The 20,544-nt window shown below is 45.5% G+C and overlaps 3 protein-coding genes across 3 annotated transcripts in view; 2 read left to right on the top strand and 1 right to left on the bottom strand.

The window, feature by feature from the left end:
* The window catches only part of mtmr11 (myotubularin related protein 11), a 31,021-nt gene extending 26,253 nt beyond the window's left edge, over positions 1-4,768 (top strand). The window contains exons 16-17 of the mRNA XM_086217842.1: positions 1,066-1,383; positions 2,657-4,768. Coding sequence (XP_086073968.1) covers positions 1,066-1,383; positions 2,657-3,103 — 765 coding nt within the window. The 3' untranslated portion in view covers positions 3,104-4,768. The remainder of the gene's footprint in view (positions 1-1,065; positions 1,384-2,656) is intronic.
* LOC147252917 (uncharacterized) lies at positions 4,566-7,943 on the bottom strand. The gene is made up of 2 exons (XM_086217843.1): positions 7,615-7,943; positions 4,566-5,457 (listed from the first exon to the last, which is right to left on the bottom strand). Exons 1-2 carry the CDS (start codon positions 7,695-7,697, stop codon positions 5,106-5,108), a joined length of 435 nt encoding a protein of 144 aa, XP_086073969.1. The 5' UTR covers positions 7,698-7,943; the 3' UTR covers positions 4,566-5,105.
* Positions 7,944-13,643: 5,700 nt separating this feature from the next.
* Positions 13,644-20,544, top strand: part of sv2a (synaptic vesicle glycoprotein 2A) — a 42,242-nt gene continuing 35,341 nt past the window's right edge. Inside the window, exon 1 of the mRNA XM_086217844.1 lies at positions 13,644-13,766. The gene's annotated coding sequence lies outside the window, so the exon portion shown is untranslated. The remainder of the gene's footprint in view (positions 13,767-20,544) is intronic.

Raw genomic sequence — 20,544 nt, forward strand, 5'->3', positions numbered from 1 at the left:
CATCACACCCTCTAGTGGCTGACACACAGAATCTCAACAGAACCAAGAGTGTCTTTGACAGGAACCAGGTACTGCTAAATATCCGAGAATAAAAGTTGAATTTCAAGGGAGGCCTGTTGTGACTGCTTCGTACCTCGTACCAGACAACACCGGTATGGCCACATATTAATAAGCCTCTGCCAATATGAGGTCATTGTTTTATTCAGATAACAGCGTGACTGGTGAGTACTACTTATGAGGAAACATCATGTAGGCCCTGACACAGGCTGAAAAAGAACCAAAGTTGATGAATAAACCATGATAATGGACTAAAACATCTTTGTGATAGTGAAGTATGATTATTTTAACGATTATAATTATGATTTATAGTAGTCATTAGTAGTAGTACAGTAAACCTGAAATCTAGATTCTCCGTAATTGCCTCACATTAGCGGCATTTTTTTTTTTTTTTTTTTTTTTTTGGGGTAGGTGAGGTCTTATTGGGTGTTGTCTGTTTTCAAGCCCTGACCTCGACCTTTCATTGTAGTCTGTGTTAGCTATGTTAATCATTTATCCACTACAGGTGTGGCTTTTAATTGCTCCCTCCTTTGTTGGTAGATGATAAATATACTGTTGCTCCTGTATTTTAGGGTGCCTGGTGACCTCCTCTCTGATCTGAGTGATCCTGGGTTCCTTGAGCACCCAGTAGACTTTTGGTCTGCGGTTTAGAAAGTATAGCGCAGTCAGGCATGTTTCACGTTACAGAGCAACTGGGATGATTCTTGTAGTGACACGGTTTTAGGACATCGTAAAGAGTCATCGGCATCAAGGCTAATGAGGAATTTGTAGAGGTTTTTTTTTCCTCATCCCCTTCTACGCTGAAGATTTTCAACGGCCCCAGTGCTCCCTCTTGTGGTACTTCATGAAAAAGTTTGAGAAACACTGCAGGACAGCTTTGTCATTTAGTTTATTTTCTTTGTAAGTTGCATATTGGTGCCTTTCCTTAAACTCTGTAAACTCTGATGAACGTTGTATGTCCACTCCCCCACACACACCCCCATCCCCCTGTTCTTATCTGCCCACCAGCTGACAGACACCACTCCAGGCTCAGTGTTCCTCCTCTCTCGAGGCACTTTCTCCTGTCCCACTAACCTACTTCCATGGCGTAGCAGCAGCTCGGGGGTTTACAGAAAGAGCCACCGGAGGGCGCTGTCCTCTGAGAACGTGCCTGGCTTGGAGAGGCTGCTAAAAGCTTGGGCCCTCACTGAGTTCCCCCAGAGCCTCACCTCCACCTCAGGAACTCAAGGACCACTTGACCCCTACGAGCCTTTACTGCCCCTACTTATGGGGCCCTGCGTGGGCCTGTGGAGGGAGTGCTACCTCCGGGGGGCACTTCATGCTCAGGTACTATGAGACTACAGACAGAACTTGCGTGATATTATAGTCACACTGTCTCCCAAAAATATTTAGCCTGTTAAAAATTGACTCGTAGTCACTGTCTGGCAGAGCTGATTCATCGGTGCCACTGAACTATGTTGCCATCCAGCCGTTTCATGAGAGTTGGTGACGTAGACCTGCAGTTTGACCAACATGGTTAACACGCCTCCACAAATGCATTTTTTACCAGGGTTGAGAAAATATCTTCCCAGCATAATGTTGAGTTTACCAAGATATTCACAAATGAACAAGAGAATGTGAGGAAGTAGCAGTTCTGCTGTTCAAAGACTCCACAGATCCACTATGTGTAGTCTCACCATGTCTCCTACATCCTCTCACAATGTGACTCGCTCAGTAGATGACGTCGTTCTTTTATTGTGCAGATGAGTTGGAGCTGTTGCTCAACATCTCCCAATATGGATGTGTGGCACAGCCTTGCGATTTCAGTACACCAGTCTTTCTAGCAGTGTCCCCATGGTGATCTCAGGAATAGTCGAGGGGTGAGTGGGTGTGCGCACTCGACTACTTTAGGGAACTGTAAAGGGAAAAAGTCCCAAAAATATGATCAGACCACTAAAATGCTATTTCTAGTGAAGAGTTTTAGGTAAATTCTGTGTTTCCTCTCCAATTTCGAACACCCTGAGGCTGGCCTGGAGGGCAGTATCTGATTTCTTGCTGAGCAGAATCGACATTAACATGTAGTTTTATTCAGATGTCATTGAATACTTGTGCTTGAGATCCTCTGAGCACCTCATTTCTGATAAAAACACCTCGTAGCCTCTGTGGCATCACCAGAGAATGTAACTCTTGTTATTTTAGGGCTTCATCCAAATGACAGTACACTACTTCTACAAGTAATACACCACTCATTATAGCCTTTGAAATCCATAAAACGCTGCGACGATTACAATGTTCAGGCAGGAAGTTACTTTCTAATAGGTTGTACAGATTGAAAGAATCTTGGTGTGTGTACATTTTTTCTTTTAACCTTTGTTGGTCTATTCTCTTAAGGATGCTTTTGCTTTTGCCCTGATCAGGTTCACACACATTTGCTGCCTTCAGATGGGGGTGTGTTGACCCTCCGGTCTCAAGATCGCTTCACCAAAATCACTGAATATTATAGAATCGTGCTGCTGGTGATCTGTATTTTTATTGTCAACAAATCCTGTGAAACGACAGCAGCGTGTTATGTGGTTCAGTGTTCTGCAAGAGAAAGTGACCATATGCTTTCCATCCTCAGGCGTTCTCCCACCCAATCTCCGCCAACCACCCCCACCCTGTGGAGCGACTGGCCCAGGAGGTGCAGCAGCTCAAAGACAAGCTAGCTAAAGTGTCCACAGACACGCCTCCGAATCCGGCCGCCAAGACAGCTGAGCCGAGGGGGGCCGACACCAACCTGAACCACAACACTAATAATGGCACCTTCCTCTTCCCAGCGTCGAGGCCTCAGGGCACCGCTGTCCCCAGAGCAGCACCCCCCCCTATCTCCATCAACCACCAGACCACCAGGGGCTCTGCACCCACCTCAGCCCCACCATCCAGGCCCAGCCACAGAGACAACAGTGGGAACAAACACACCTTCCTCTTTGGGCACTCGTCAGAGTCCCGTCCGGACCAGCGCTACCACCCAGCAGCACCTGGTAACAGCAAGCTGCCTAAGAGCAACGGGCCCTCGATAGCTTCCTGAGGGCCAAGCACTCCCTCTCATGACTGGGTACCAACATATGAACCCTCACGAGTACCATGGATAGGAGACCCTGAGGTGATCTCAGTGTGAAGGACCCTGGGCTCTACTATTTATCATCTGTACTGTATCAGAAAATGTGATAACTGTTTTGTTTATTTGCAAATGTAACAAAGTACAAGTATTTGATTATCCTCTGAAGAGTTAAGGGCTGAAGATGTTTAATCATGGAAGCCTCAGAAGCACATCTGGCAGCAGCTGGTCTCGACTCACTTCTGTTAAGGTCCCGTCACTCTCCCAGAATCAAGCTTCTACTTTCAGCCTTTAGGATGAGATGTCCGCATCAGCCATTAGCTCACATTAGATCCTTACTGTCGTCATGCAAATGTCCAAAAAGACACACGCGTGTCGTGCTCACATCCCTGCTTGAAATAGAAGACTGTTGTTTTACAAATGATCCTATTTTCTCATGTTTTAACTCCAGGCTGTGACCAGTGGCTTTAACGTGGAATTTAGGGCATGAGAGTTATTTTGGTACTGATCTCATATCTACCCACTTGCATGCTTGGGAGGAGCGAGAGGCCTAGATTCAGCTTTCAGTGTTATGTATTCTCATGTGTCACAACAGGCCACTGAACATTATCGCAGTATATTCCAGTTCCTGCATGACTGAGAGAGTTCCAGGGCTTTCACAAGGCAAACACTTTTTCTGGTGTTTTTGGCCATTATGGGTCAATTCTTGATGTCAAACGTGAGATGTAAATACCTGTGATTTCTAAATATTTTTTTTGACCACATTTAGTATTGCGTCCATCATTTGTGGTGGAATTTAATGCTCTTATCCCTTTATGATACCTTGTGAAGGTACCAGTGTTGGAAGCAAAGGGAAGCTCGTTCCTTCTTGTGTTTACTTTTGTCTCTCTGGCCGGTGGTGTATTAGTATGCAGGCAGCATTTAGGTCAAAGACGCGGAGGTGCCTGACTGTATTGAAAGCACAGAGGAAAGCATCTGGTCCTGTGCCTTTAAATCCTTACAGGTTGACGTTGGCATGATGTGGGTGTGAAGCAGAAGCGCTGGCGTCATTCCCACACAGGAATGAAGCTCCAGCATTCTGCATCTGAAACAGTTCATCTCTCTAGCAGCAGACCATCAGCTCTTATGTCAAGAGGTACCTCACTCGATAGCACCATGAATTATTGAAGTGTTGTAAATATTCATCGCATCAATCTCAAAGCACATCGATATCAGCTGCATCTTCAGAGCTTTCTAGGTGTGACGCCAATTACTTCCCTGGGAAAACACAAGTAGATCACGTTTGTTCCGCTGCTACACCTGTTGCTCTGCACCGTTGTATAATTTAATGATTGTTTTTGGTACAAAATTTGCCAGATGTATATATTTTTTTTGTATCAGCATGTTTTGATCCTGACAAATAAAAAAAAACAAGTATAAACTTTCATGTACACAGCTCACAAACTTTATTTTTTAACAAAATAAATATTTACAATATGGAATCTGAAACATGTAAAAAGTAGCATGGCACTGTACAGTTGAAATGTAATTGCTTGGTCCGAACAATGCAAAATGCTCAACAATTTCACAGCAAATATTAAGTGGCTGGACGGGAAATGTTAAAAAATTTCTACTGCAAAGTAGAATGAAACACGTAGGTAGAAAAGCTGAATACTATTAAAAAATACAAATGAGGTGCTTTTCTTGATCGTGTCGCTTCACTACGATTCTGGAGAAAGTGGACAAATATAAGAAATCTCTCTTCCACGTTTGTTGCGACGACGTGCACGTTGTCAACCGTTTATTGAGATGCAGTTTGGCACAGATGTAAATGTCATGCTTGCTCATGTTTCACCGGTTTACCACAGACAGAGAGTGAGAGTACAGTAAGATGGCCGTTTCTGTAGTCCAAAGTCAACATGTAGCTGCAGCGGCGGAGCATTCAACCCTAACCGGTGGAAAAATGCAAAGTCCAACATCCCTCCAGAGCCAGTTAACCCCACCGACTGCCGTGCTCCTTCCCTGTGCACTGCTGCTGCTGCAGGATACTGTAGGGCCCGCAGAAGTACTCTGAGGAGGAGGGACCCAGGCCCCCAAGCTGGCTGATAGACTTGCACATGGGGCAGGGGTATTCTGACAAGCCCTCAATGTCCTCGAAAGCCAGGTTGACGATCTGGTCGCAGCAGGGGTCGCAGTAGAGGTGGCCGCAAGAGAGGCGCTTCAGGCGGGCCTCATAGGAGATGCAGCACTGGCAGTGAGGCAGGTCAGGCCCCAGCGACAGGGAGCCGGTCAGGGAGCTGCTCTCCAGGCTGCCGGCCTGGCTGGAGCTCAGCTTGGTGGGAGACCTGGGGGTGGGGACACGCACGCACGCACGCACGCACGCACGCACACACACACACACACACACACACACACACACACACACACACACACACACACACACACACACACACACACACACACACACACACACACACACACACACACACACACACACACCTGTCAGTTCCCAATACATAAAAAACCAGTCTGCTGCTATGAGTGTTCAGTCTGGGCACAAGGATGTTCAAATTTATCCGTCACACAAGCAGCTCACAAGCCTCAATGCCACCAATATCTGAGAACTGCTGTTGAAGCAGAGGAGTGTGAGAACAGCTTCCTGCAGACAAACCCTGAGCCGGGACGTTCCACCGTGTCAAGAAACAATACGGCGGACACATCTGAGGGACTGTTGTGGGTCGTCTGAGGACTTTCTTTGAGCGGCTGGGTGAAGCTTGGCCTGATGAAACCTTAGAGGAGGGTGGTGGTGAGGGGGGGTTACTGGGGTTTATTTCTCCTGCCTGGTAAATGGGTGTTAAGGGCTTGTGAGGTCAGGAAACATAAAGTCCATATTTAGACACGTATCCTGTGTATCCTGAGTGTGGTGATGTTTCCACACGCTGAGGGTGAAGCAGGCGTCAGAGCGGAATTGACTAAGTGAATCTTTTTTTGGGGGGGGGGGGGGTTGTTGCTTGTTCTTGTTCTTTGTTTTTTTCAGATCAGACAACGAATGCGTCTTTCTCTGCGTGTAAGTCGGCGTCTGAGTGACAAGCTGAAACCTCTTCAGCGTCGTTCTGGATGCTGCGTGTCTGGTTATTAGTGGGTCAGCTAGTGAGGACCGATCGATTCAAACAGCAGTTTTTCATACATTAAAGACATGAAAAAAAAACACTAGATGGAATACGACAGAATGAATCGCTCAAACACAGGAAGAGCGAGACGGATGGAATCCAGACAAGAAAATGGAAAGGAAATTCTTGAGAAAGTGTGTTTTTAAGAGTCTTCAAACAAAAGAGCGGGATTTATCTGATCAGACATTTTTAAAAGGAACACTTTGACTATTTGGAAAATGTCTTCTCTGAAGAAAAAGAAGAAAAAACAAACAAACAACCTCGACAAAAATGGTCATGCAGGCATCAATGTAGAAAACAAAATGATTGATCAATCCAGATGTGGGCATTGGCCTTAAATATCTGTCCAGCTGTGAGCAGCACCACTGGCATACACCGCCGACTAAACCACAGCTTTGGTGTCTTTACTGAATGCACTGCCAGAAAATTCAGACAATTTTTCTTCTCGTCCTTCCAGAGACAGGGACGGCACTTGTGAAGAGCTGACTAGCGCTTCGCTGCTGTCTTTCCTGCTAAATTCTTTTTCATTCCAGCAACATCTCATTATGTTATTATTCTTTCCCAGCAATAAAAAGTTGAGACTGGCAGAAGGCAGAATTATTGTGAACACATCTGCTTAGGCTGCCATCCCCCCCCCCCCCCCTCCAATTTTATTGTGGACATGTTAAAGAACTATAACAAGTGAGGATCCCTCAGGGGTGTGAGACAAGCAGCAACAAGCCAGCATCTTTCCTGCTGCAGGGGGGGGGGGACTGGTGAAACAAGAGCTGAGATCTGTCGGGGTGGAGATGAGGGGTCATTGTGGAATCATTTGATTTGTGGAGGTGTGACTGCCGTCTTTCCACTGAGCTGTTCTGGGTCAAAGATGTGGACTGAGCTGATTGGGTGTCATTAAAATCTGCAGTAGACACTTCTTTTTTTTAATGTCTAGATGCAAATTAGACACGAAAATCAGCTTCCCCCTGATGTATTTTCATGAGCGGGTGTGATTAGAACCTCTGGAGGATTTCAGATGCTTTTCATTTCTAGATTGTCCAACACCGGAAAAGAACCCCCCCCCCCCCCCCAAAAAAAACAACCCAAAAAAACAATGACTCAGAAAACCTGTTGTCATAACAACTGTGAGGATATTTCTGCACCCCACTTAAAAACCTGAAGCGTTCACGTTCGACTCACGTTTGAAAAGAGTAAAATAAAACTGTCATTTGCAAAAAGGGTTACGCAAAATAATCCCGCGTGTTGTTTTTTTGAATAAAAAAACCTAAAACCCAAATAACCTAAAAATGTTATTTTTTTTTAAAGGGGATTTCCAATAAAAGAGGCTCCGCTCACCTCGTCGAGGAAGAATCTTTGAAGCAGTCGAAGCTGAGAGCAGCGAGGATCCTCCACAGCAGGTCCATGCCGCTTCCTCTCATAGTAACATCCACATTTCATTGACCTGCTTTCTGCCGCGCGTCACATTAGAGAAAACACGACAGCAGCGAGTCTCCGGTGCCTTGGACCGGAGGACAGAAACACCGGCAAATCGCTCTCACGTCGTAGTTTAAATATGCATGTGACAATGATGCGCTATCGCCATCGTCAGCGGCAGTAATTTGTTGCGAGGTAGAAACGACGTCGCTCCGTCTCCGTGCAGGTTTGAATGAGCAATGTGCTGTCCGTAAACGAATCACGCAAAAGAACGGATCTTTTCCAGTGAACGCATCCAGGGACGACCCGTTCACTTCAGACAGCTCAATTGCAGGAGTGCAGGGACTCAGCAGGCTGCTCGCACTGCCTGACTGCATTACTCAGATTGTCTCTATTCTCCCATCCATCCATCTTCTCCCTCTTATCCTGTTAAGGGTCGGGGGGGGGGGGGAGCCTATCCCAGCAGCCTTCAGGTGAGAAGGCTGCTGGACAGGTCACCAGTCCATCACAGGGCCAACACATAGAGACAGACAACCATTCACACTCACAGCCACACCTACAGTCAGTTTAGAGTATCAATCAGCCTCGTCCCCTCTTGATGTCTTTGGACTGTGGGAGGAAGCTGGAGAACCCACACAGGAACAGGGAGAACATGCAGACTCACCCAGAAAGGTCCCGTGCTCCAGCCGGGGCTCAAACCTTGGACCTTCTTCCTCCACTGCACCACCTCACTCAAATTCTCTCCCAGACATCTCCATTTATACATATACAACATGCATTGCTTGTTCTATTATGATTATAATTATTATCTATCATCAATAGATTGAAAATAGGTGATCAGAATGTAAAAATATCACATATTGTTGAAGTTTCAGCTGCAGTTCCGCTATAACGATATTAAAGCTTTAGCTATAATAAAAGAAATCAAATAATATTTCAAAAATTAAGATGTTAGTTGAGTTTTTTTTGTTTTCTATTTGTTGAACTTGTTCTGTGGTCTTACGTGTCGTTTGTATGTTTGAATCTAGATCAAGACTGAATGTTTCCTGTGCTCATGAATCCTAAATAAAATCTAAACCTGAATGAGCATTGAACGATTCAGTGAGCAAATCTTTTGAATGAATCTTTCTAGTGAATGGACTCATGTGATTCAGTACGTTTTAATGAGTGACAAATCTCATCAATAGGTTTAATCTGGTTAGTTTTCATCACACACACACACACACACACACACACACACACACACACACACACACACACCTGTCCGTATCAAAGTGCAATGAATATATTGTTCAAAAGGTGACCAAAGGTGAGTATTTCTCATGTTTTCAGCTCTAACATTTGTAGAAAACCCAGGTGTGATTCAACACAGCAGACAGGCTGAGCTACCTACCAGCTCCAGGTCAAAGGTCGCGTCTTGGTGAACTGCAGTGAGTCAGAAAATGGTGAATGTGCGTTCGTCCTGCGAAATGGAAATTATCAACCAACGTTCACACAAGATTATACCACATCTTAGAGTTTTCACTCAGTAACTTGCAGCCGAGAGCACGGTGATACGTGTGTGTGTGTGTAGAGTGAGAAAACCCTCCCAGTGTCTGCTTCTTGTCCCGAGTCCTGAGAAAAGCATGGATTTCTGAAAATGCTTCAACAAAAACCCAAGAGGCTCATTTAACGATTCTCACGGATGCCCGCAAGGTTGTTTTTTTCCTTTTCTATAACCCCTAAAGACGCTTTTCCTAACAAAGGGGTTGTAAACAAAAACATCTGATTCCAAGCAACATGAGCAATTTTCGTCCTTTCTGTCAGCTGCAGATTTGATGTTCTTTGTCAGCTAGATAAACAGGGTCTAAGGTGACCAGCAGGTGGCGACATATATTTGCCCTAAAACCAAACTCCCTAAGTGCTGTGCTATGCTTTGGCCGTCATATTTGATCATTAGTTTGCTCCTTATAAACCATATTTTTTCTCAATTAAAGCAAACTGAATCCCATCCCCACTCATAGAAGTGACTAAAAGTGACTCTTTTGCTCTTTACTAATTCATCATGTGGTGTCTCTGCCTTTTTTTTTTAAATTTTAACATTTTTTTAACTGAACTAACCCTAATTTAATTTAATGGTACCTTTTTATTCAAAGTCAGGATTATTCCTGTACAGAAGAGACTCAGCAGTATCACTGGGGATGTCTTTGTATCTGTTTATATATTCTTAGACTTTTTATTCTGTGTAAAGTAACAAATTAAGACTGAGTATCACAAAAGGAGTTCTACTGATATCGAATGCAACACGGAGGTTGATGAGTCCCATTGCATCAAATACTGAGCGAAGAGCTGAACAGACTCCAGGTCGCTCACAGTGACTCAGCTCGGTCTTAACGGGGCTGCCAAACACTGCACCTGTGCGGTCTCACGTGGAGGCTTGGCTGTGTGTTCTACTCCGTTTACAGCGGCAGATAAACGTTGCTGCGCCATTAAACTGCCTCTAACGCGACTGTGCAGGATATTAAACCAGGTGTGACCTGACTTTTTCTTTTTCTTTTTTTTTTTGTTAAATAATATATCCTAAATAATGAGGGTCAACATCTGCACATGCACACACGCACTCTCGCACACGCTCATATATGCATGCGCTGTGCAGCGCTGCGCCTGGTCTCTGGAGGTCTATCTGAGCTCGTTGAGATGATAATCGGGTGTGTCAGAGCTTCCGCTGGGCCAGCTGCCGACTGCTGCAGGGGGACGCGCGCAGCTGTGCTCATCTGCTCCGTCACTCCACCAACAGGTTCCTCTGCAGGGCTCGCGGAGGAGAGGTGTTGCTTCCCTTTCCGCTCTGGGTCAAATGTCACAGGACGTCGGTCCAACATCCAGCAGCTAAGACGCGCTACCACCAGCCAGTTGAATCTGTCCTGACTGTTGAGACCAGCAGTGATGAAGGAGCGACGTGTCTGCATGTTTGCTTTGTTTAGGCTGCACCCATGTTTTACAGTGATTATCCCTGTCTGTCCCTCCCTCTCTCCCTGTCTGTCTGTCCCTCCCTCTTTCTCTGTCTCTCTCTGACCCTCTCTCTGTCTGTCTGTCTCGCCCTTCCTGTCTATCTATCCCCCTCTCTCTATGTCTGTCTCTCTCTGTCCCTCTCTGTCTGTCTGTCTGTCTGTCTGTCTCGCCCTTCCTGTCTGTCCATCCCCCTCTCTCTATGTCCCTCTCTCTCTGTTTGTCTGCCCCCCTCTCTCTGTCTGTCTCTGTACCTCTCTCTCCATCTGTGCATCCCACCTTCTCTGTCTGTCTGTCTGTCACTTTCTCTCTGTCTGTGCATCCCTCCCTTTCTCTCTCTCTGTCTATGTACCTCCCTGTCTGTCATTCTGTCCCTATCTTGCTGTTGGTGAGTCCCTCCCTCTCTGTCTGTCTGTCTGTCCCTCCCTCCATCTGTTTGGCCCTCTCTCTCTGTCCTTCTCTCTCTCCGTCCCTCTTTCTGTCTGTCTCTCTCACCTCAGCTGGTTCAGGCAGATGCATGCCAACAAGATGTTTCTGGCCCAAGAAGTGACAAGAGACACATTTCTGGTGAACTCATTCTTCTGTAAATGTAACCATCTTCCTCGTCGCGTCAGCTATTGATCTTAACAGAAGAGCTGCAGTCTGTCAGGCCTCCGTCAGTTTGAGGGTAACTCAGTGACCCCCACCAGCCACCACTTGCCACCACCACCATGCTGATTTGTAGTCGAGTCCCTTGAATTCCTACTCAGATTTGAAAATGTCTCGAGGGTACGATCTCAGGTTGATGAACATTGCTGGACATAGACGTGCAAATGAGCTCATCCTGACGAAAAGCATCAGTATCTCAGAACGCTTGGATGTCTTCTTGAAAGGTCAGAGCTCATTTGGTGTCTCGGGTAAAGCCTGGTTTATGCGTCTGCATTGCATCGACGGTGTAGCGATGTCATTGAGCATTCGTAGTTCTGCATCGAGGGAACGCGTTGCTCTGCAATTCACCGGCAAGCCACAAGGGGTGTGTGGCTGTGTCTTTGTACTTGCGGACCTCCTCGATAACCCTTTCCTCAGCTTGGTCCAGTTTTGCGTGTAGCTCTCACCACAGAAACTTTAAAAATGGCAGTGTTGTTGTGCTGAACCAGAACTGACATCCTGAGCGGACCAATCACAGTCCTTGATGTTCACGTCGTGATGTGTCGATGCGACGCGTAGTCAGGATTTTTTGAAAGTGCACGTCAGGCTACGGCGTAGGGTCCGTGTAGGGGTCTGCGTCGACGGCGTAGGTACGGCGTCACCGTGACGCAGAAGCATAAACCAGGCTTAAGACGTGGCTATTAAAGGAGCACCATTTAGGATCTAGTGACATCTAGTGGTGAAGGAGCAGATTGCAGGGAATCTCTGTTGGCCTGCAGGCTGATTCACAGATGATCTCACACTTCCAAATTGCACCTCAAACTTGCGAGCCATCATTAGCAAACTTCTGGACCAATTCAAACCTAATAGCGGACCAAATCTGGCCCTCGGACCCCACTTTGGACAGCCCTGGTCTGGAAGAATACAAGAAACCCACTTTCAAAACATAACGTGGAGATAGCGGCCCTCTCGGCCAGCTGATCAATAGATGGACTGCACAGACAACAGCAGCTGAAAGCCCCGAAGCGACGAGACAGATCTGACCGGCTGCTGATCCTGATGACAGTCGCACCGCAGCTGGCGTGCTGGTGCGCCTGCGGGAGACCGAGCTGAAGAGCGCGGGATTTTAGACCAATCAGGGGGAGCCACATTAACATCCATGTGAGTAAAATATCAGATACTTGTATTGTTCATACATACTTAAATTGCGTTTTTCATGGTTTCAGGTTGTTGTTTTTTAGGATTTTTTTTAGTGAGCAATAAAAGCATTTTTACAACTCTTTACTTTAACAGGTGTCTGATTAGAAATCAAACTATTGGATAAATGAAAATGTTTTCCTGATGCCGCTGCTAAACGAAGGGTCAGGGGTCACCGCAATGATCGCAGCTGAACACTTTGTCATGCCATGCGGCAACTTTGAGACACTGAAGACAATGAAGATTGGCCCTCTTGTGGCTAAAGATAATAATAATAATAGTAATAATAATAACAATGATGATGATAATAATAATAATAGTAATGATAACATAACAATAATAATAATAATAATACATGAAATGCGCTACTCCAGATGGAAAAAGCCTTCGTCCCTAAGCTGATTGGCTGGCTGGTTTTATCAACATTAACCTCATTTGTCCAAAAACTAAGTGCAGTGTAGTTTTAAAAGGTTTAAACCCAAGTATCAAAAAGCACACCAGCCTCGTGGATGTCACGGTAACTGGTGAATGTTTTACTGAGATTGTCAAACATTTTGGCTGGTAATTACAGCTTATTTTTATTCCTTTAAAGCTTCTGCTCAAAATACAGTCTTGCAGTTTGTAATCTTTTTTTTTTTAATCAACCTCTTCCAAATCAATATACTTTTATTTTGGTTTTTTTTCCATCAGGGGTATCCTTGTGATTCCTTTTTTTTTTTTTTTTACATGGCCAATTAGAGGCACGAGCCCGAGCACGTGCAGCGAGAGGCACGTCTAGCACGGTTCACTGCACCAACCCATTCGGAGCATATGAAGCAGATGACGGCGACACGGAGACGCGCTCGATGAAGCGTGCACGCGAAGCGCGCGCGTGCGTTCCGCCTGCGTACGTGCACGCGCCTCAGATGCAAACGGTGACCTTTTGACTAGTCAGACTCCCCAGAGGCTGAATCGGATCACCTGGTACCGATCCTGGTTCCATACAAACCATGAACCCCCCTCCCTCTCGAGTTGATGTGAGGATGGTGTCTGCTGATGAGGGATGGGAGAGGAGGAGGAGGAGGGGGCGGTGTCTCCATCCAAGAAGGATGCTGTGTAGTAGGTGAAGGGGGAGGAGGGGGGAGGGGGAGAAGGAGGAGGAGGGTGTAGCTCTCTGCTACTACGTCAGTGAACATCACGGGGGCTCGCTGGACCTTTTTGCCTAAAGTACCCGGGGTGAGTCCCTGCACAAGAGCAACAGCACAGCTTGATTTTCCCTCCTGAAGGTAAGAAAAGACACATCTGTCCTTAATTACCGTATTTATTTTTCCTTTTTTTACGCGCACTCACATTTACTCCGCTGTGAAACCGATCATGTTGAGCAAGACGACAGTTTGGAATCACTAGTTAGGCCTGTGATGCGCAACCCTTAAACCTCTACCAAACATAATCTAGGTAATATTCGGATTATGGGTCAGGTAATATTGGTAATTACGTGGAAGAAACATTATAACCGGTTGCGGATTTAAGCGAGATGCGCCTCTTTTGCGTGCGCGTGAAATCCTCAGTCCCAGGTCTCCTCCGCGGAGGTTGCGGGGAGGTTTGAAGGTTATGTTTTAATATCGTGAAACAGAACATTGTTTCCTATCTGGTCAATCCAGTTTCATTTGCTCTGGCACCGCTGACGTCCTTGTCCTCTTCGCCGTCTGCGTTTCTCCTCATTACGCGGTCGTATATGTGCTCCGTCTGTTCTCAGATAATAATAATGATGATGATGGTTAAAAAAAAAGTTGTATTTCTTATTCGGCTTTGTTTAGTTAGAAGAGATGAGAGGCTGGATGAGACGTGTCGGTGTAGCTGGGGTGTCCTGTCCTGCGTCGTGCGCCAAAATGACCTTGTAGAAACCCAGCAGGGAGAACGTGTCGGAGTGATGAGCGCTCCTCTCCTCTCTGCGGTGGTTCAGGGTTGCTGGAATGACTTTGCCCTGATATGGTGAACGCGAAGAAAGCTCGTCTGAAGGTGGATTTCTGCGTATGAGATCCTGTCGTTGTCTGGATGCGTTCTAACTTTTGCATTCTGACGTGTCGCTCCAGTGGCAGCCATCATCGCAGCTCAGTCTCTGAGCTATGAGGAACCCACATGAGGGCGAAGCTCCATGACAGCCCTCTACGAGTATCCATGGAACTCATCCAGCTCTGGTCTCTGTATGAAGCTGCAGCACGACCGTCTACATGCGTGACAGAGCTGTTTGAGGAGGCTCGCAGCTGCCAGGGGAGACATGTTTGAATGCCAAGAGTGAATATCTTTATTTAAAATGGCCAAAATAGTTTCTAACGTTTATTGACCGGTCAGGCCCTCATTGGTTCAACAGAGAGCTTTTTTCTGGATTCCTAACCCTAGAACACTCAGTTTCAATGTGAAACACCATCACTAACGTAACATATACTTTACATGATATAATATTCCTCTCCATCAAAATATATCAAAGTAAAACACTGTATGCCAAATAGAATTACTTTTCTTTAATTTCCCAACATGCGATGTCACATAAAATGAAAAAAAGTACCATGGGGCATCCAATAAAAAAGCTCCAAAATTATTGAAAAAGCAGGTTAACAAAAGTAATGGAGTCGTGAACTTGCTCTGAGGTCCACCCATTCCTGGGACATGTGAGCCCCGCCTGGTGAAGGTGCAGCCTTCCTGCATCACTGGCAACTGTGGGAGATACAATCAATGACGTCAGTGAGCAGCCTTAAGCCCCCGAGGACCCACGCAACTCAGGCAGCAGCAACATAATGAAAGTCACATGACAGGAATCGTGTGGGTGACAGTCACCCGGCGTTGGCGTTGCAGGGTCAACAGACTTCAGCATTTTACTCTCGTTCACATCTTTGTCTGCATTGTCGGTTCAGTGTTGGTTTGTATATTGGCAATAAGGTCATTTGCTACATCGGTGCATTGTTGTGCTGCAGGCGGAGCCTTTGCACACTCACACTCAGGTGCTTCCTTTGGTGCACGGGTAGAGATCTTAGCACCCACTCTAACCGCCAAATACCAGGGGTACTTGAACCCCACACCTTTGATCAACTAGAGGGCAGCGAGACAGCACATACCTCCACCAAGGTGAGCCAAACCTGTCACACGCCACACGTGTCGCAGTGTGTGGCTGTTCCAGCGCGTGAGAGGGATGTGAAACCTGGTAATATTTGGATGTGACATTAAGGAGCAGACTCATGTGTTCAATGAGCTGTAGAGATCACTTCCTGTGTCCACTAGATACACAGTTAAGTCGCGATACATCATGTGAAGACAGCAGTTGAATTTTGAGTAAATCAAATGATGTTTGATGCCGTAACCACGAGCTAGCGCTATGATTATGACTTAAATTCTGCTCCACCAAGTTGTTAAAAGGTGTTTCTGACCAAATTTGAGATGGATCAGGACATCTAAGTGTCAAAAAACAATGAAGTGTTGCTTAAGCGAGCATGGCAGGCCCGAGATGATCGCTAGCAGTTTGTCTGCTGGTCAAACTACAAGACATGAAGCTGAAATGATAAGGATAGTTAATTTGACCATGCAGATGTTTAGCAACTAACAAACGCAGCTGTAAGTGCAAGATATCCTCTAACTGTAGGTGGTTTGTGTCTAAAATGTATTTACGATTTTCTCATCTGTGGCTTACTGAAAAAAAAACCCCACCAACTTTATCAATATCAAAATGAAAGAGAAATCCCTTAAGGCCATTTAACGCTCTTTGTCTGATGTCTATGTTGCAGGTGAGGCAGACCTCCCTGTTTCTGAAGGACCGTTCACACTGCTGAACACACAGCAGCTCTTCTTAACCCTGCAGGAGTTAAGGGAGCTGCTCTGTTTGGTGTTCTCATTTTCTGCTGGCTACCCCTGCTGATTGGGCTGCGCTCGGCTCTGTCCGCGGAGATTAGCCTTGTCACAAGTTACAACTCGCCTTTGCCATGGCTGCGAGCTACGCAGTGGTGTCGGATCCATTAACATAGCAGATAAAACCAAACAGGCTTTAGCTTCAGTGGAGCACAGCGAACCACCTTTACTAACCCATCTGGGCGCTGTCAAGATCAGCAATTAGTTAGTTTGGCTCCTCATGTTGCTGAAGATCACCTTGACTAAACACAACAGAGGGTCTCTTCCGACTCTCCTTTGGCGAGTGACAGGGCTTTTGTGTCTTTGCTGTGGGAAGATGAGTGCATCTGCTTTGTGCACTAATGGAGATCAATAACATAATTAATCACTAATAAAAGGGACATTGAGCTAAAGCTGTTCTGACGTCAGTCACAGCAGGTCAGCTGAACATGCGGCGTATTCAAGGCTGTATTCAAAGTAAACTGTGCGCTGTCCTCCAGCGTGGTTTCTTTTAAAAGTCTGCAGACGATGAAGGCTGGAACCATGTTGTCTGAAAGAGGAATCTTGTTTGTAGTTTATCTGGAAATGGTTTAAAACAGTAGAACTACAATCAGCCTTCAATCAGTGTGTCACAATAAATCGATTGGCACCAGCGCATCATTTAGGGCTCACGTCTCTAGTCTTTAACCTCTTAAACATGGCAGTTGTGTACCTGGCAGCTGTAAGTCCATGACGTACGACTGAGCCTAGGGGCTTGAAACTCCAGCAAGTCTGTGGCTATTAAAGGGCTGTTGCTTCACACTCCAGATCAGTCAGGTGCGGCGCTTGGAGAAACTAGTGCCGTAAATTGTAACTTCCATACCATAACTCCATGTTCTATGAGTTTAAGTGCAGCTCTCTGATTACTGCGACTCACTATCGCCTCTAGAGGAACAACTTGGCTTGAATTCATTCATACAAAAACGATCAGATAGACCAGGTCTGGCTTGTACAAGCCATCATTTGAAGGAACCAACGAGCTTTGTCTGTGTTTGTTAGCGTCGTCTAGAATGGTTGCGATCAGCTGCCAGGTTTTAACGCAGCACAGCCGCGTCTGGTGGAAATTAGGATCTCCTCTACTCTAGGCTATGCTGCTCCCCTCCACTGCGAGAACAATATCGGTTAGGTGCACAGTAGTGACATCAATTTAATTTACATCACCATAAGTAAACATTCCCCTCGCTGTTCATTGAGAGAGAGGAGATGCAGCAGAGTGCAGAGGAAACTACATCTGCAGCATGAGTTTGGCCTACAGCAGTTTTGTAATCTCCAAGTATAATCCCTGCGGCATTTTCTTGGGCGTCTGAGAGGAATGTCTTCCTCCATGAAGACACAAAGAGGTGCGGCTGTGTTTTTAATAACTACAAAGCTCTTCATTGAAAATTGACAGCGTGATAACTTTTCTTTACCTCTTCATGGCCCTTTTATACTTTAACTATGCCAGTGTCAGAGTTCTCTTTGGCGCACATATCTCAACATTTTCTGAACGGATCAGTCTGTAAATTGGTTCACACTGTGGTTCATAGACAGGATTTTGTTCAGCCCATCTCCTCCCCAAAGTAACACAGTGAAGCCATCTCGATGAAAGCTGATTTTCTTTCTATTGAAGGATTTTTATCAATCCCTTAATATCCTTACCTTACACCCTCAAATCCACAGCCTCAGCCTCAGCTTGGGGTTTGTGGAGTTTCATAGCCTCAAAGTTTGGCATTTTTGGACAGCCATCTTGAATTTTTGTAACGAGAGGCAGCCATAGTTGGACCAAAGGATAGAGGTGAGGCATAGTGTTGCTATCCTGATTCAGCCCTTAGTGGAAGTGACCTCATAGCCTGGCCTTAAATCATAACCTGCTATATTGTTGTTGTTGTTTTTTTTACTAAATGGGACCATAATTTACAGAATACACTAATCTGGATTGAAGAATACTTTATACTGGTGATTAGGTAATGAAATGATTATTGGGGTGATAAGTCAGTGGAGAGTAAGGGTCCTTTTCTCTTAAACTTCAAATAATTTGCGCTCTCTATATAACTAGTCGCCCCCTGCTGGCCATTAGAAAAAAAAGGCAGTTGAAGGCATTTTAGTAGCATTAGCCTGGTGTTGAGAGATGTTTGGAGAAGACGCTGTCGGTCAGAAAAAACTAATGGAAGTATAAATAGTATTCATAATCCAGATGACACAGGTTAGCTTCAAATTTCTGACCCACAAGGTATGACCACCATGTTTATACAGTCTGCAAAATTAATCAGGAAATATTAGCACCCGAATGCTCTAAACTGATGCGGTGAAAACACATCAACCTGTAGCCCACACACAGCCCAACACTCTCTAGTGGTCTTGATAAAGAAGCAGTTTTTCATTATTTTTCCCCCCGCATCAATAACGAGTTTGTCACATTTCAGATCTATGAATTTTATCTGCGTCACATTTATACACGGTTGATTCTCAGAAGGTCGTTTTCTTAGATGCACTTTCAGTTATAGAGAAAACATTTTGATGTTTCGTTTTCTGCTCATCACAGGCTGGTACACTCCTGGTGAATGCTAATGAGTCCAATCCAGGAAAATTGCGTCCATCTGAGCTGCCGTTGTGCTCACAGCTGCTTCCTGGTGTTTTATCAACCGCGCTGCAGGTTTTACACTGCCCTCAGTCTGACTCCTCTTCATTAGTCCATTTTGCACTGAGCACTGCCAAAATGGATGCAGAGAGCTGACGTCACTGATTTTGACACGGTGTTGCTAGCCGCCTTGGTGCCACCAGGGTTACGGTGCATGCAGGAGCGCACAAGCAGGGGAACAATGACATGACTCATGTTAGGCTGCAAATTCTCCCAAAGGGGACTTGTGCATCTGTAGCCCAGCATCAGGGGGGAGCTTTGACCCAGGGAGCCAATGAGAACCAGTCATCACACCCTCCCTCCTCTCCTCGGCCTGCCCGCCTGTCACCAGGAGAATAAAATAGTCACTTCCTGTGCGACTCTTTTCAGATGTCACACTGCGGTAGGTGCACATCAGCAAGGACCGTATGGGCCTCCGCCGCTAGCTGAGGTTTTTATCACTCCAATACATCACTGATGAGGGACAGGTCTTCTCTGGCACCTCTGTCCTTGGCCAGAAAACAAGACATGAATAATTGATGGCTGCTTCATAGCCTCGGCAGGATGCTCAGACCACGGTAGCTGAAAAATGATAGATGAGGAGATGAAAAATGTTGCTGGATGGCTGAAAAACAGAGTGAGCAGAAGCGCAGTGATAGCCAGGATGTGTGTGCCTGCACTTCAAATGAATTTCATATTTTCCACCTCTGCCTGCTGTCAAATCAGTCTAGCAGAGGATATTTCACTGACTTTATTCCGGAGTTGATTTTATCGGCGTCTGAGGATAAATTGATTTAATCTTTCACCCCTCAGACTCGCGATGTACCTCTCAGATAATACGCTGCGTTCAAGACAGCTCAGGTATCCCGACACACATGATGTCAGGTCAGAGAACAAAAGAAGAGGACACACTCCCGATCAGGGGGTTCTTTCATGGTGTAAATCACATCAAGTTGGAGAAATCGAAGACCTGAAAAGAAATTCTGATCTTAATTTTTTTCGAGTTAGACATCGTTCAATTCATTTTACCCAACCCAGAGCTCTTTTTTTTTCCCAATTTCCAAGTTGTCCTGAATGCAGCACGAACCAATATAAAAAACGGAACTATAGAAAATGTATTATGAGTAATATGACTATATACATTATTATAAGTGAAATTAGACTGGTGCATATGAACTTCCGATACACGTATGGAAATAATCTAGTTAACTTAGCTCCAATTGTTGCTTGACGAAGATGTCCCTTTTAAATGAAATGAATTTAAAATACATATGAATGAATGATGTTTAATGGCAATATATTCACAGGCACTTTCCTCTGGTTCCCAAAGGATATTCTTGGAAAATGTTCCTCGCGTTGAAAAGATACTCCAGATGTGGTTGTTGAAACTTTGGTGAGCTGGACTGAAGGGGTCGTTGCGTTTTAAACAGATCATTTCCTGTTGTGTGTCCTCCTCCATTTCAGGTTGTTTTCTGTAGATTTACTGACGCTCCGGAGGGAAAGCCCTCCGCCTGCCGATATCAAAAGGACTCAAGCTGAATCGGATCTGAGCT

Source organism: Aulostomus chinensis, chromosome 11 (assembly GCF_037954235.1).
Source record: "Aulostomus chinensis isolate RoL2024-O1b breed Wild chromosome 11, RoL_Achi_v1.0, whole genome shotgun sequence".
In the NCBI taxonomy this organism is placed as follows: domain Eukaryota; kingdom Metazoa; phylum Chordata; class Actinopteri; order Syngnathiformes; family Aulostomidae; genus Aulostomus; species Aulostomus chinensis.

Excerpts from the sequence above, each read along its gene's own strand:
- LOC147252917 (XM_086217843.1), bottom strand. The coding sequence starts at position 7,697 with ATGAGAGGAAGCGGCATGGACCTGCTGTGGAGGATCCTCGCTGCTCTC. Across the intron at positions 5,458-7,614 it reads AAAGATTCTTCCTCGACGAG|GTCTCCCACCAAGCTGAGCT; the intron begins GTGAGCGGAGCC and ends CCCCACCCCCAG.